This window comes from Photinus pyralis, unplaced genomic scaffold, assembly GCF_008802855.1.
Source record: "Photinus pyralis isolate 1611_PpyrPB1 unplaced genomic scaffold, Ppyr1.3 Ppyr1.4_LG5, whole genome shotgun sequence".
NCBI classification, from domain to species: domain Eukaryota; kingdom Metazoa; phylum Arthropoda; class Insecta; order Coleoptera; family Lampyridae; genus Photinus; species Photinus pyralis.
The window spans coordinates 8145816-8163104 of record NW_022170596.1 but is presented as its reverse complement, the minus strand read 5'-3'; the positions used below and the strand labels follow the sequence as shown (position 1 = coordinate 8163104).

The 17289-nt window shown below is 36.1% G+C and overlaps 1 protein-coding gene across 1 annotated transcript in view; it reads left to right on the top strand.

Annotated features, from left to right (window-relative positions):
• Positions 1-17289, top strand: part of LOC116170103 — a 173242-nt gene that overhangs the window by 153296 nt on the left and 2657 nt on the right. The window contains exons 6-11 of the mRNA XM_031486297.1: positions 7982-8152; positions 11441-11521; positions 12484-12666; positions 13542-13757; positions 15728-15832; positions 16937-16978. Coding sequence (XP_031342157.1) covers positions 7982-8152; positions 11441-11521; positions 12484-12666; positions 13542-13757; positions 15728-15832; positions 16937-16978 — 798 coding nt within the window. The remainder of the gene's footprint in view (positions 1-7981; positions 8153-11440; positions 11522-12483; positions 12667-13541; positions 13758-15727; positions 15833-16936; positions 16979-17289) is intronic.

The window sequence follows — 17289 nt, the reverse complement described above, 5'->3', positions numbered from 1 at the left end:
ATTTTAAACTTCGCTAATAAAATACTGACCTGCATTACCAAAAATGCGCTTTAATCATGCATATGCTGATTTACAACTTGTTTTCGTTAGAATGTGCTGGTACCTAATAATGAATAGCGTAACTACAGCAGTTTTCTATACAAATATTTAAATAATTATACTCTCTTTAAGTGGGCCCCAAACAACACAGAGGGTGCTTTTAAAAAAATGCAATTTGATTTGCATAACCACACGACAAGAAGATACAAAACACAAACGCAAGGTCGTTCACGGCTCCTTACAGACTGCTAGGTTAACAAAATTATAATTAGCTCTCTACCGCATATAACTTGAGGAGAATAATGAACCGCTTGTAACGTAACTTATGAAGTAAAAATCGCGTAATTATTGGCATGGGGGACTTTCAAAATTAAGGTCGTAAAATTGGTTCACAAGTGGCGACAGGGGCTTTTTGTTTGGGAGGACCATCAGTAAAACTCTTGATTCCTTCACTTAATGAAATTCAATGTCATTACGAAGTGTGTTTGTTATACTTATAAGTTATAACGATCCTAGTGCCTATTCAAATAACAGGTAACGAAGACTTTGTAACTAACGAAATGTTATTACAGTAAAGACGCGTTTTGACTTTTAGGACTTGGAAAAGTTCAACCATATTTTCGTTTTTTTTTATATTTTTCTCTGAAACGGTAGGGACATTTCGAATTAGAACAAGCAAAAGCTTTTATGGAGAATGGATTTTTGTCAAAAAGTATAGTAAAAGTTTTTCTTCTTGTAAAGTCAATCCGGGGACATACGGTATACCGATTTTTTTTAAATTTTTTAGCCGTTTATACCTAAATATACATTTGTTCCCAATGTCTTACATTCGAGGGATGGTGTTTTGTAAATTAGTAATTGACAGGCTGATTCGAATTCGAGGGCCACCATGGGAATCTCGGGAAATGTAAGAGATAGGTAGGTGGTAAATTTGGCAAAGTTGTGTATTTTGATGCTTAACAAGTCAAAAACAGTTTTGAAACTGAAATTCTGACTACTTTCGGAGATATCCGGAAAAAACGAGATTTTGAAAATGGTTTTTGTTTTTTACTGAAGTTAATAGTTATTTACAAAGATATTTAATAATAAATGACACATTATTATGGCCACTTTTTTCCCTCTACAAGATGCTACTTTTAAATTTGAAGTTTGACGTTTCGTCTCCGGTTAACTATCATCAACTTTGTTTCTTATGGAAGTAATTTTTACTTTTTGTGTGATTTGATAGAGAATTTTTTTCTGATTTCAAAAATGTACACATCAATGTTTTTAATGCTTGTAAAACATCTTTTTTGCCTTTGTCTTAAGTAACGTACGTAAGTAGTTTCTTGCGTTACGTTATTTCTTATTAAAACTAGATGATGTTACCATCAAGGGTAACTTTGTCAAATGTAAACTACCTATCTCTTACAGTTCCCGAGATCCCCATGGTGGCCTTTGAATTTGAATCACCCTGTATAGGTCAATTATTACACATTACACTAAACTGACTAAACTAATACTAATAATATGTAATAGGTACTATCATTGAATAAAGAGCTTTATTCAATGGTACTATTGAAGTTCAAAAAATTTAATTTGCAACAAGGTATGGATTATAAATTACGGTATTTTAATCTGCAAAGTACAATAAGCAAAGATAAAGAATAAGGAAGACGGTCAAACAAATCGCATACAAATAAACACCCACACAAGGTCGCAACTTGCCAGACATCAACAACAATATACAACAGCCCTTTGTTCTAAAAATAACGTAAAATTTTGATATTTGTTTGTTATAAAGGAATTTTACCTATCCCCATTTCTATTATTTATTTCATAAAACGATAGGTAGAGGAGGTTACCTTTTGCAATGAATAGGAAAGAGAAACCAAATAAATTTCGAAGCAAGTAGTTGACAAAATAAAAATATACCAGTGAACGATCTTTTTCTTGCTGTCAGCAAATTCTTTTACAAGCAGGCTCTGTTTAACCTTGAAAGAGAATCGCTAAATGATTTATAGTAGAGTGCTCGTTGCAAAGAAAGTCGTCTAGAAATGACTTCCGTGGGGGTTTTGGTGTCACAAGCTGAAATTCACAAAAAATGAAAGGTCATCATATACTGATTCTAAATGTCAAGGCCGTCCAAAATCGGTCCATGCATTAGGGCACAAAACGCGAAAAACGAGTTAAGCACATGTACGGAAAGACGAAAAAATAACGAATTTTTTGGTATATAAATCAAAATTTTCTTTGTACAGTGAAAGTAATAATAAATTATCAAACGTTTCCAATTACATTGGGTCTTACGGAAGAATTAAACTTCAAACGCGATTATCTCAGTTCGATATCCCTAAAAATTTGACAAATTTTGAGCAACTTTTGCGTTTACATCGTATTATTTAATAAACGGAAGCCTATATCAAAAAGTTTTACTCTTAAAAAAAGTTTCGCTCATCGTTTATCTTTACATTGCACTGAGAATTATAATTTTATGTGCAATAGTAACCAAAATATGTAATTAAAAGTAAAACAACGAACTTTTTACTCACTTACAAACGAAGCGCTTTCGCTCCGGTGAATACAATCCATCTCTACATTTCCCGTAGCTCCATTTCGCTCTTACTCATAGGTACGTTCTCGACACGGGTATACCAAAGCTTTGCCAATATAATTGATACAGATAATTATTAATTACATAAATCAATGAATGTGAAACTCAAAAAGAGACCAAACCATAATTTTAAGAAACATAAAAAAAATTGTAGATACAGAACATCGCCTTATACTTACAACCCCAGGTAACTTTTTAAATGTGTCATACTAAATGATATGCACTTAATAACAAAACAATAATACCCTAAACTAACACGTAGCAGTAATGTGATTTCTTTTCCTAGGTAAGTGCATTAAAAGAATGACAAATAGAAAAAATTTGATTCCATTTATTTACAACCTTTTCGTCAACTGAGCATTCAGAATCGCCGTGCTCTTAGATGTGATGTCAGTAGAATTTTGCACGATCTTTGGACCATGCTGGAGCATAACTTACCCTTTATACATTCAGTGAGAATTTAGAACAGTTAAATTGTTAGGAATTGGCCGCAATGTGATGAAAATGGGCAAAAGTTCGCTTTTTCTACTAATATAAGTACTATTCATTGTGGGGGGCAATTTTGGACAGGGTGCCATATTTTGATTTAAAAACACACCCTTAAACAGTGAGTATTCTGTTGGTGGCAACTTTTGCCCATTTTCATCACATTGCGGCCAATTCCTAACAATTTAACTGTTCTAAATTCTCACTGAATGTATAAAGGGTAAGTTATGCCCCAGCATGGTCCAAAGATCGTGCAAAATTCTACTGACATCACATCTAAGAGCACGGCGATTCTGAATGCTCAGTTGACGAAAAGGTTGTAAATAAATGGAATCAAATTTTTTCTATTTGTCATTCTTTTAATGCACTTACCTAGGAAAAGAAATCACATTACTGCTACGTGTTAGTTTAGGGTATTATTGTTTTGTTATTAAGTGCATATCATTTAGTATGACACATTTAAAAAGTTACCTGGGGTTGTAAGTATAAGGCGATGTTCTGTATCTACAATTTTTTTTATGTTTCTTAAAATTATGGTTTGGTCTCTTTTTGAGTTTCACATTCATTGATTTATGTAATTAATAATTATCTGTATCAATTATATTGGCAAAGCTTTGGTATCCCCGTGTCGAGAACGTACCTATGAGTAAGAGCGAAATGGAGCTACGGGAAATGTAGAGATGGATTGTATTCACCGGAGCGAAAGCGCTTCGTTTGTAAGTGAGTAAAAAATTCGTTGTTTTACTTTTAATTACATATTTTGGTTACTATTGCACATAAAATTATAATTCTCAGTGCAATGTAAAGATAAACGATGAGCGAAACTTTTTTTAAGAGTAAAACTTTTTGATATAGGCTTCCGTTTATTAAATAATACGATGTAAACGCAAAAGTTGCTCAAAATTTGTCAAATTTTTAGGGATATCGAACTGAGATAATCGCGTTTGAAGTTTAATTCTTCCGTAAAACCCAATGTAATTGGAAACGTTTGATAATTTATTATTACTTTCACTGTACAAAGAAAATTTTGATTTATATACAAAAAAATTCGTTATTTTTTCTTCTTTCCGTACATGTGCTTAACTCGTTTTTTGCGTTTTGTGACCTAATGCATGGTCCGATTTTGGACGGCCTTGACATTTAGAATCAGTATATGATGACCTTTCATTTTTTGTGAATTTCAGCTTGTGACACCAAAACCCCCACGGAAGTCATAATTTCTGCCACGGAGCACTCTACTATTAACATAGGCAACTTACATAGCCCGCTAGTTTTTTTTTGCTCGTAAATTTTTGTCTTTTGTTATCCCCATTACACAGTACTAGCTCAACGGTACTAGCCTAGTTAAAAAGTAAGAACAACTCCATCGCAAGATAAAAGCGCTTAGGTACCTATTTAACCTATTTCATATCTTTATCGTATTTTTTACCGACTTCATGAAACTCTTGGTGGCACCCTCTGTGAGAAAGAAGCGACACTGTTGACCGCGATATTAGTCACAGCTGCGTAGTTTATTTCCATTTCTCCAGTTTACATGCCCATTTTTCAGAACTTCATTCACCACTTTTTTTATGAAAACTTTTGAGCTTCACATAAATTGCCAAAATATAGATAAGTATTCACGCTACCGATCCCATACATTCGTATTGCTTAAAATGCTCCCTAATTTTTGCAATTAATTGCTAAACTATGAACTCTTTTGACGCATGTTTTCTAGATTTTTTAAACATATATTAATGGACAAAATATCAGTTTATATTGTATGGAAACTATGCTCTGTACATCTATCTACCTAATGCATATTTTTCCGATCATATACACCCCTTGCTTATGGAATGGTGAATGAAGTTCTGAGGCAATGCACGCCCCATTGAATTACATGTGCATCACCAGTTGCCTATATTCTCTAAATCCAAACCTTAATACTTCAACTAAGAGTGCAATGACGTCATTACAAAATTTTTCCCACATTACTTCAACAGTTTTTTTCGCGTGAAGTTTTAAGGCTGATTCTCACTATACATAACGTTTCCATACCATATTCTTTCCATAACCATTCCGTAAATTATTATACCTATGAAATTGACCTTTAAGTGATATGTGCGTAAGACATTCAGTCGCGCGCTAATACTCATTCGCCTTCCATATGTGAACGGAACGGAGAATGTGTATTAGCGCGCGGCTGAATGTCTTACGCACATTTCACTTAAAGGTCAATTTCCTAGGTATAATAATTTACGGAATGGTTATGGAAAGGATATGGTATGGAAACGTTATGTTAAGTGAGAATCAACCTTTATTCGAACCAAACATAATCCTGGAAATCCTTATTACCAACACTATAAGCACGTGTTGCGAAAATATTAGCAGAAATAGTCCTCAAAGGAAATCATTGTGTTATTGGTTATGAACACGAAATACGATAGAAGGTATGCTATTCAGAATAGTATATTGAAAGACAAGTGTTACAATGCGACCTATTGTAATACGACTATCTTGTGGCACGAGTGGCGACGCGAAGCGTAGCCCACGAGTGTCCGCAAGATAGGAGTATTACAATAAAGCATTGTAACACGCGTTTTTCATACTATTTTTTCTATTTCGGTGCTTTAATTTAATTAAAAAAATCATTATCAGAAACTATAGGGAACATTAGAACTAACATGTTTTAAGTTGGGAACACTTTTTATGCCGTTAAGTTTTAGGTTGGCAGCGTAGTAAGACTGACATTTTGAAGTTCAAATATGGAAGTACCGGGAAGTACCCAACGAAGTACCTACTTGTACTAACTAGTAACTGCCAACTTAAGATAAGAGTTACCAAAAAAAAAAACGACTATAATCACTGTCTTTGTACAACTGTTTTTGGCTGAAAACAGTTGTACAAAATCATCATTGTGACACCGAAATAGAAAAAAACATGTATCGGCGGGCGATCACAAATGAGCGACTGTCGAGTCGCCTTTGGAAGTACGATTTCCCATGTAAACAAAAGTTCCAAAGGTGACTCGACGATCACTCATTTTTGATCGCTATGTGTATTTTATTGGTTCACTATAACTCAAATTACGTTCGATTGTCAAAATCAGCGCATTAAAGTAAACATTGATTTTTTCCTAAATATTTTACAATGTTTTGGAAACGCGTCATCATAATTATTGAATGCAATTTAGAATTTTGCAGGTCTGTGAAAGAAGGATGCGAGATTCCGTTAAAATTAGGGCAAATAAACACTAATTTTGGTATAAATGAGCTGCATTGGAGAATGTAGAGATCCATAATGAGATAAAGGCACTTAGCTTTTTATAGTAGTTAAATGGGCTGTTAAGGTCTCGTAGGGACTGGCTGTAGATACGGTAAAGGATAGTGCGTTCAGACATTAAAGAGAATTTCTAAGCACAATACAAAGTCTGAAAGGAAAGATACAGAGGAGCGCGCGGCGTCTTTTTACATCATCAAAGCTAGAATCTTTTTCACATAATGAAGAATGATGCCACAAAATGGAACAAGATGTTTGCGTGTTTCAAATCAAAAGCTTCTAGAAAGTTGGAAGTGTGTAAAGTAACGTGCTATCGGCGCTGGAAGAGCGTAGTTTTTTTCTTTGAAGGACAAATTACGGGCGTACTGTGGCTTTTGAAACATCAAATAGAGTTCAAGCAGAGATTCAATTTGTCGAAGAAGTTTGCCTACTGGCCTGTTTGTATGATGTATAATATTCGTATATTAGGAATTATTTGGAGTTCATAAAAAATTAAATGCGTACAAAACTTGAATTCGGCCCTAGTGTTATCATCAGTGAACTGCATGTGCCCCAACACTTTCCCTTTAGGATTAAATGACCAAATTAGTAAACTTCAAAGTGCTTGCCGAAAGTTTGGGACCAGTTCAAGATATTTACTTGATAATCCGCTTTTCGCAATACGCCAGAATTAATTTCCAGAATTCTAATCTATATTCGACAAGCCATATTTGTTTACCTAGTTCTTTGTGATTTTACAAAGTATAGCGGATTATTACTCCTTTATTAGCTTACATACAAGTCTCTCTTGCTTACCGATCGGGGATATTTTTCGTCTCGGCTTAGCACGTCATGAACTTCCTTATCGCATTTGGCATTCGCGCACACAATTTTTAAACCGACCGCGATAATTTCAACCAACAAAAGTTTCCCAACTTCGTTTATACAGTCGCAATTTGCTTTTTATAATACTCGTATATTATTGTTTTCACGAATGAACCTCGAGCTTTCCTCTCATAGGAATTTGGCTTTATTAACTTTGTCCTTGTTAGATAGGCATCTCGACCTTTTATATTCCTTTATCGACATTTTCTTATACCCGCCTTCCAACATATCACCTCAATCTCATTTACATTTGTCAGTATTCTAACTTGTTCCCCGTGCGAGATGATTCAACAGATTTTGCAACATCATCAGGCGGGGGGATTACATAGAAGATGTCTTGCTTGCGTCTGTCTGCACATCACTTTAAAACCCCGTCAATCGGGATAACAATCTATTTTTCAAGTTGTCTTAACATTTCACTTAGGTTTCTTTTTGCTCACATAAATGTACAAACATCGCGAGCTTCCTCAATTATTATTGCCATCCGAGTATTGATTCGCGCCCTGAAGAGTTTACTATCAGATTGAAAATCGTCGTGCTCTATTTCTCCTAATGAGCTCATTTCTTTTCATCTGATAAAGTTAGCCATCATCGCACTTTTCTTTTAAGCTTACGTAATAGCGCGAGATGCGAATCTATAATTGAACAATTCTGGAACATTGATCGCGAATGCTGCAATTTTACTAGTACCCACTTTAGGTAATTATATTTTGTGACATTAACAGATGATTTTCGTTTCAGGGTCGGTGTAATCGAGAGAAACCGCCATGCAAGTATTTTCCCCCGCCACAGCATTTGAAGGATCAATTACTTATCAACGGAAGGAACCATCTGGCATTGAAAAATGCTCTCATGCAGCAGATGGGTCTTACGCCGGGACAACCGATAGTACCTGGTCAAGTGCCCGCAGTTGTAAGTCCTACATCCGTTTCGATGATGACAAACATATAGTTTGCTAAATATTATAAATTTGTTTTTAACTTTTTATTTCTTCATATTGCAAGTAGCGCATTGCTATGGTCACATTTGTTACACGATGCACAATGATAAATGGGAAGTCGCCAAGTCGGTGAACAATTGAACTGTATTCCAGTTGGTACTCGGCTAACAGCTAATTCAAGCTAGTATATAATTAATCGCCTCGATCAAAAAATCTTATTCATTATTAAATTGTCAAATGTCAAGTCACTTTTCTTTGAAAACCTACATTTTCCTCGAGGTATTTTTGACGAAAGAACAGTCTTTCCTTTAGGATTTGATGTGCCCGCATACCATTATTTAAAGTCTCTTCCCCCTGAATAATCTAAGCAAGAATGCCAGATGGGTGGGGGAGAGGTAGTAAAAAGTACATGACTGTAGTACAATAATTTCTGGCATTCTTGCTTAGATTATTCAGGGGGAAGAGACTTTAAATAATGGTATGCGGGCACACCTTTTGGAAAATGGATTAATCGGACAACACCATCACTAAAGATTCTTCTAGCGAGTTGATTTCTATTTGCTTGATAGGTATGGCGAGAATTTCAAATTTTCTCTTGCCCACAAGCTTCGAAAGGTTAGTTACCTAGGGTTGGCGAAGTTCTGACTTTCTTCCCGAATCCCGAACATGTTTGAATAGTTCCAATTAGAACCCAAATTTTAAGTTCAATTTGAGTTTAAATTCAAACTTCCAATTCAAATTCCAATTTCGATTCGTTTGGCAACTACACCTGCCAAAATAACAATTGCGTAGATGAGCAACCATAAGAAGATTAAAAGTGGTGATCTCTTTCAATTTTCGAGGTTATGTTTTGTGGTATGTAACCATGTGGTCATTAGGCGCGTTCATAAGACACAACTGTTGTGGAACAGTTATCGATACATCTTATAATTACGTCGCTACTTTTACGCTCTTTACGGAGCAGTCGGTCATTTTTAGTAACGCTACATAGGTATAGTCAGTAAAATGAGTAAGTTCGCATATCGGATTAGCGCTTATATTCACAGCGCGCATGAGGTTATACCACAGCTTACTTACTATCCAGCTGCACAACTCTCTTGGCGGGAGCGGTTTGCGCCGATCTACGCGCGCAGCGCTTATGTTCCGCCTCTTGGGGTAAAAGACTGCATTGCCTGTTTGGCGTGCAATCAAGCCCAGTGTTGCCACGTTGGCCATTGTCCCGAATTCAATTCAATTAGGCAATAAAATGTATTAAACTCCTAACCCTAGTTTCATTGCAATATTACGTAATATTGTACAGCAAATTCTAAACGTTCACATTACAATACAGCTCAAAAATCACCTACTACGGTACTGTGAAGCGACCGCGCGATGAAAATACGTTTAATCCGGCCCCGACTTTTACCCCAAGCGCAAGAAGGAGGGCACCATTCCATCTCGCTTGGTTGTAGACCGCCAGATCAAAGGCGCCGCTCAAGAGTTGCGGAGCTGGATAGTAAGTAAGCTGTGGTTATACATCTTTCCTTATTTAAAACATGACATTTGAGGTAGAGGGCAAGTGCGTATCTAGTTTTACGAACCGCGGGCGGTGAACTAAGAATTACACTGGACGTTACAGACGTTTAAAATGGAGGTTGTTGCAGCAAAAAGAGAAAGCAATAGTTAAGGTATGTTGGTCTCGGAATGGGACACACCCACTTAAAAGCGTCAAGCCAGTGACACTCAAACGTTTTATCGCATATTTTACATTATCCTGATTGAAATCATATTAACACTAACACTTTCACTAGTAATTATGGTATTACAAATGTGTGCGCTGACAATTAACGCTTTCCTATCAATTTATATACTTACGTAATTATCATCATCATAATTATCTACTTCCCCAAAAGTAAAATAAAACATTTGAGTGTCACTGGCTTTGTCGCTTTTAAGTGGGTGTTGCCCATTCCGAGACCAACATAGGTACCTTAACTATTGCTTTCTCTTTTTGCTGCAACAACTTCCATTTTAAACGTCTGTAACGTCCAGTGTAATTCTTAGTTCACCGCCCGCGGTTCGTAAAACTAGATACGCACTTGCCCTCTACCTCAAATGTCATGTTTTAAATAAGGAAAGATGTATAACCTCATGCGCGCTGTGAATATAAGCGCTAATCCGATATGCGAACACTGACTTATATGCCAAAGTAGGGATTGTGACATAAGACCACAACTGTTCCCGATCGGTAACTATTGTGTCTTATGAACGAGCTCATTAAATTTTGACAGGTTGTTGGAGCTAATTTTGTATTTTGTTCTTCTGTATTACCGAAACGTTGTTGAGTATTTTTCTTGTATTCTTCAATAGGTTAACTGGTTAACATAATATGCTCCACTGAAGATGTTAAAAATGTCACCTATTATAAATGTCACAAATCGGTTTAACCACGGTATTTTAGAATAGGCAATCGCAATACTCATCAAGATAGTGGAAAAGACATTACAAAAGGCGTTGTCAAAAATAGAAAACTCGCAGTAAACATTTTTAAAACAATGTGGATCTCGAAAGCTGATCGGATCTGTATGTACACAAACAATCATAGATCAGTTTCATTTGATACATTTACCAAGAACTTGTAAATTCAATACAATAATATTAAAGTCCTATTTTAACCCGATGTAATTGAGTTAAGGACGTTAAGGTGTCATTCTAGAAATAACCGATAGCTGGTGTTACTTGTACACTTCCTAATGTAGTACTTCATAAATCGATAGAGTGTATTATAAGTTGTTGGAACATTAGTGGCGATAGAGGTGAAATGTGGCAACTTAATCGTAAATATTATCAAGTCAGTATTAGTAAAATTGTCGTATAAATTTGGTTAAATTTAGTGGTAGTATGTACGTTCATATAATTAGCAAGCAGAGCCGACTGTCGGAATACAAGTTTCCTACAGGAACCCGACTTCCTGTTTATACAATATTGTTTCTTAACATTCATAAATATGGGTATAGAATTAGTAATACCTTAATTGTGATCTATTGTGGTAGGGGAAAGTGTAGGTAGCGTGTGTATGCATCAGACTGCAAATGTGCAGAGAATTTTGTTTTATTTATACAAATTTATTTTTTAATGTTCGCAGTGCACGTTGTGTGGGCTGTTGTATATTTTTTGTTTTTTTTTTATTTGTTATTAACTCAATGCAGTCGAAATAGGCGTATAGTGCATGCGTCTGGTCGCTGTAGCTGGTGTCATTACTAATTGGGTTCTTGTTGGAGGTGGATGGATCGGCCTGCAGCCTTCCTCTCACCTTGTTCCCGCACCCTTCCATGTCACTAGATGAACAGTGCGCACTTATGGTAACTTATAACCGTTTATACCTATAAATTCAAAACGCCGCAGCTTAATATCGCTTACGCATCTAATTTATGCTTTTTAGAGCTTTTCGTTTGATATCTATTAAAAATCGTTCAGACAGCAATAACAATCAAAAATCTTTACGTACTGGTCGTAGTGTATTAATTATTAATCCGTTGCATGTAGACATCAGTATTTACCCCCGTAGACTCGAGGCCATCCATATACATTACTGTCGATATAAAATTTTCATAGCAAGGTATTCACCGCTTTTCCTTCACCCATCTAAATATTAAATTTATTCCTGAATAAAATCGCGATCAATTCCACTGTACTTTTAAATTATTTGTAGATGTTTAAGTGCAGTTCCACAGAAAAGCCATTTTACTGCATCGATTGCCGTTCCCGCGATAATCGCAATCGATGCAGATGGGTCGCATAGTTTTTTAGGATTAGTTGCCACGCGTTTTACATTTGCGAACGGAGAATACCTATTCCTTAATTAGTCAATTAGTAACGAATTGAAAGACCATTTTATACATGGTAGTTAACGATCTTGTTTCTGGCTGACACCTAATAAGGAAAAGGCAAAATTCGATCTGTCTAATGGTAGCATTGTATGTTAATTTTTCCCATATTTACATTACCACTACAATGACCGATGATTGATGAAAATTGGTATATTGTGTGTTAATCTGCATGAGTTCATGAAACGGCATCTAACACCGAACATTGCGAAGACATTTTTTTGCTCTCGGTCTTTGAATCATGTGACCTATGGAAGTGGTGTGGATTTGATGTGTAATCGATTGCATTTCAAATCTTATCCTTTTTAATTGTGAATTTTAGCATACTTTTAACCGCTTTGCATGCAAATGTGCTTCTTTTTGTAAAATATCAGTTTTGTTTTCAACTTCGGACACGACTTTTTACCTACGTAAGCTATATAAATCATCTGTTACAGGCCGCAAATCCATACCTCACCGGAGTACCTCAAGTAGGAAGCACTTACAGCCCATATTTTGCGCCAGGTCCCATTATGCCCACAATAGTCGGTCCAGATCCTTCCGGAGTAGCGTCACCATTGGGCGTTGTTCCACAAACTGTCGTAACCCAGCAAAAAATGCCCCGCTCCGACAGATTGGAGGTATGTCGTTCTCCAATTTATATACACTTATATTATTAAGATTATATTAAGGAATATTTATGCTTTTGATGAAATATTAATTGAAAGCCGACAACTATTATTTTACAGTATCATAGGAAAAGTTATCGTTTCGCTAACCGCTATTTTGCTTCTCTCATCTTCTGGTTGCTTTTTTTCCACCCGACCATCTCTTTACATTCCTACCAACTGAACTAACATTATTATTGTGTTGTTTTTATTTTGCAAAAAAAAATTTTTTGTTTGCTAGGATTGTGTTGCTGTATTTTTTTGTTTCTTGCTGGCATGGTTGTTTCAAACCCATTTTTCGCCTTAAAACAAAATCAATTAATGCTTCAACCAAAAGCGAACTGTATTTATAATGTGCAATATTATACATATTAACACAAACACATAGCGCTATATTAGTATTCCCAGCAGCCAAACTCATACATATTGTATATATTTGTTAATCTTGCTGTAAATAGAAGTAATAATTTGCTATTGTAACTATCTGAGCACTTATAACTTTCTATCGATTTACGCTCTGCACGCTGCAGCTGTTTAATTTTTGCTGCCATATGTCTTCCTATTTGTCTGCAAAATTGTCATAGTTGTAGATGTAATTTGCTCGATAGAGAGTTATTCACTATGTAGTGTAATGTGAAACATTATGTAGTATATATTCAGTTTATTTTCAAGCAACCACTGTGGTAAAATTGATCAATTCCTGCGAAGAGTTAAAACATAGATTTAAAAAGCACTAAATAATCCCTGTAGGTTTATTGCAAAAACCTCAGCTCCCTTTAATGTCCATTTAGCATTAGTAGGGAGCTGAGGGAACTGCAGCAGTGGCTTGAGCCGGATGTCTGCTGTAGGTTTGCCGCGAGTTCCAGCGCGGGGCGTGCAAGCGAGCAGAGTCTGAGTGCCGCTTTGCGCATCCCGCCGACTCTGTGACGGCCAACGAGGACGGCACTGTCACTGTCTGCATGGATGCAGTCAAGGGACGCTGCAACCGCGACCCCTGCCGCTATTTCCATCCCCCTCTGCACCTCCAAGCCCAAATCAAGGCCGCACAGTCTCGGGCTAGCGCGGTATGCTACGCAATCTTTAGGGCGCACGCTATTTTCTTCTTTCTTGCTCTTAGTGCCTATGATTCAAACATTAGTTTTGGTTGATCAAATATTGAACCATGGGCACCGTAACAATAGAATATCTTCTAGCTAGCTGTAGTAGCTGTTGTGATGTGTTTCTGTAACATTTTTCTTTTTTTTGAGTTCATCATAAACTGATACCAGTTGGACATACGGTTTGTGAAATGTTTTTTTGTGCTCTTGTCACTTAAACCGTGCACGTGTCTGTCCAACTATATACAGTTACTTACCTTTTTTGTTTGTTTTTTTTATCAGTTTTGCTGTTTTTGTTACTATACTAAGCTAAGAGGAAAAGGTTTTTTTTAATAGGTGTTTTTATAGTTTGGTGTTGTTTCCAGTAGTGACGTAGCGTTAATTTTAATTTTTTAGCATATGATGCGATTCATGATGCAATGAAATGTGTAAGTGCTATCTTCTTTCGCTGACTTTGGGTTGAACTGGTGGTGGTAGTGTCCTGTAGAAGGATGCGAAACAAGTACCGAGGCGGCCTAGACCCTAATCTTTTCTGCTTTGTGGTACTTGGATGCCGCTTCAGTATTTTGCTTCGCTCTGTCAATCCGCCCTATCTAGCATGGGAACTTTCCCCGGCTGCCACTTTCTGCGCCCTGCCAACAAGCCCTGCTATACCTGCACAATGTCACTACCCTATAACCAATACTTAAACGAACATATGCTATCCTTTGCTGCTGTAGTTATTACAGAATATGTTACTCCAAATCTACAACCGTTTCGTTTACAAGGAAGGCTATCCTTAAGAGTGTTACAAAGAATCACATTCAGTACAGAAATGCTAGCCTTGTACCGAACAGTAAGAAGGAGTGCGATGCGATCTCGAGTAATTACATTTTTATTTGATTATTCAGTTTACTTAAACAAAAAATGTAATTACTTTCGACGCTAAGATATACAAGATGGGTTAATTAATTAGTGCTCGTCGCTGCACAAATTTTTTATAGTGTATTGTGTGTACCTCTAGCTCCGTAATTGGCTGAATAGTGGCTACATACACCCCGCTCGCTATTACACAGCAACCAATCCTAGCACAATTAAATGATATCTTGAACACTGAGAATTTTCAATGAAATCGTCACTGTCCAATGTTTCATTGAATCAATCATCCGTGAATGGTAAAGATATTCAGTAATGATTAGCGTTGATTTGTTTCCACTTAAAACACGAACGGTACACTACACATAATACACAGTTAGTACTGACGAAGATGAAGGGCTTGTTTGCAGCTGGAATTCTCATTGCGTCACGAATTTTCATTAACACACACTAATAAAGAGATGTTTCAATTTTCAGGTGCAGACTCCAGTTTGTATTCTTTACCATTTAAACATGTTTAAGCTGTAATTGAAGTTCATTATATTTGTTAGTATACGCTTTTGACGTCAGTGTCTTTTAACAGTTGTTATTTCAGCTTGCATGCTTCAAAACTTGTATATTACAAAGGTTATGGGCCAGACAAATGCTAAAGCCACGTTTCTAAACCTTGAATTTTGATTTTCGGGCAAAGAAACCTTGACGGAATGATTTGTTTTTTGGGCGCGGTATCTTTGCCTGAGGATCTTGTATAAAAATGTTCTTCAAATGCTTTTAGCCATTTGAAATTTCTTTTTCAGCTATTGAACTGCATGGCGAATTTTTTCTGCGACTGGCTCTGCGTTTGCCAGTTGCAAAAGTTTGACGCGTTCACTTCAAAAAATTTAAGAATCAATTTCTATGATGCGTTTAATTACATGTTTTTCGCTGCCAGTTCTATTAATTGGTATAATTAATGGTTTAATGTAGTATTGTCTCATTCTGTCACAAACTGGCAGTGTTAGCATTCAATTAATTTAGTGCTGATTTGTTTTATTTATCCCGTTGGGCGGATGTGCTTGGTCTTGTTGCTGCGCTACTAATAGCCCGCTGCGGTGTCGCCCTTACTGGCACCACAAACTGCTGCCGCCCTCGAGATCGGCAAGAAGAGACCTCGCGAGCCTAGCACCGCCGACACAGATCTACTACTGGTACCATATTGCCGCTGCTTTGCATGTCACTTTATTTATTTGTAGTGTATACTTCATAATGTTTTTTTGTCACGTTTCGTTTTTTCTGAAGTATACATGTTGCAAAATTGATAAATTAGTAACATTTACAATACCTACACAGCAAAACATGCAGGTAGTGGTTTGCCAAGTATTTGTGTTAAAATAAGATGAGATTTCATATTGTGCAAATCATTTTCAAAATTGATTAGCCGATACGTTGCGTTAAGGTACCAGAGCTTCTGTGCAACTTGGTCATGCTTCTTTGCTAGTCACTTTAATGCACTTGTTTTGTGATTCAACACACCATTGCTTACGTAGATATAATTATCGCTGTATCTTGCAAATAGGGTGGGCACACTTAAATATGAAGTCTATATACAAACTTTGAGTTTGCTCAATTTCCTACATACCAGTCTTGTTGCTTTAAGATATTTGAACAATGTACAATACCGTATTTCCATTCAGAGGGATTGCTTCTACGAAAACCGTTGTGTTGTCTCTAGATATTTGAAGCTTTTGTATTTTGACGAGGCGTTGAGCAAAGCGCGAACTGCTACCACCAAAGTTGTTAGCATGTTGTGAGGCTGATTCCGCTTATGAAGTCTTAAATACAAAGTTGTCCTAAAAACCTACGCTTTCTATTGAAGCTTTTGCTTTCACTTATATGTTTGCATGCTAAATAATCCAGGTCACATATATATATTTTAGCAGCAATTGGCTTTGCATAATACTTTTCAAATTTTACAGTTTGTCCTGATGGGTCTAAACTCGCAACATTCTAGCAACTACAATTACAGCCAAACTTTTTTTATTTCATAACACATGTGATATTAAATAACTATTTGGTCTTGCCGTCAATTATTAAGTTCAGTAATTCATTTTTATTGAAATAACAATGCATTTGAGTGGTATTGACTGCCAAGACGTGTCGTAATTACTAATACAATTACTGCAATAATGATTTTCGTACTAGTTCTTGGGACTTTTGTGAATCATATTTGCAGTATATTTGATTTTTTCTATTAATCATTCATTTCTTTTATGCGATTATTACTAATATCATTTGTAATTCTTTACTTACAGATGGACATGAAATCAGTTGGTTCCTTCTACTATGAAAACTTTGTAAGTGATTATTTTTATATTATTCATTTGCTACCATTTCTATTATTTACTGTTTTACTTCCATCATTATTTATGTAACATTCGCTCAGCAGATTTAACCCGAATGTTTCTGTCAATCATTCATTTTGTTGTGGCATTTTTCATTCGTAATAGACACATTTACTTTTAGGTCAAGTATAGATGAAGCTGGTGCATATACTTACGTATTGTGATATTCTCTTGTAGCGTCTACATTGTTATTCTTACTTTGATGGATTGTTCAAATTGTCACTCATTTCTTGCTTCTTGGGTTATAGACAAACTGAAATTTT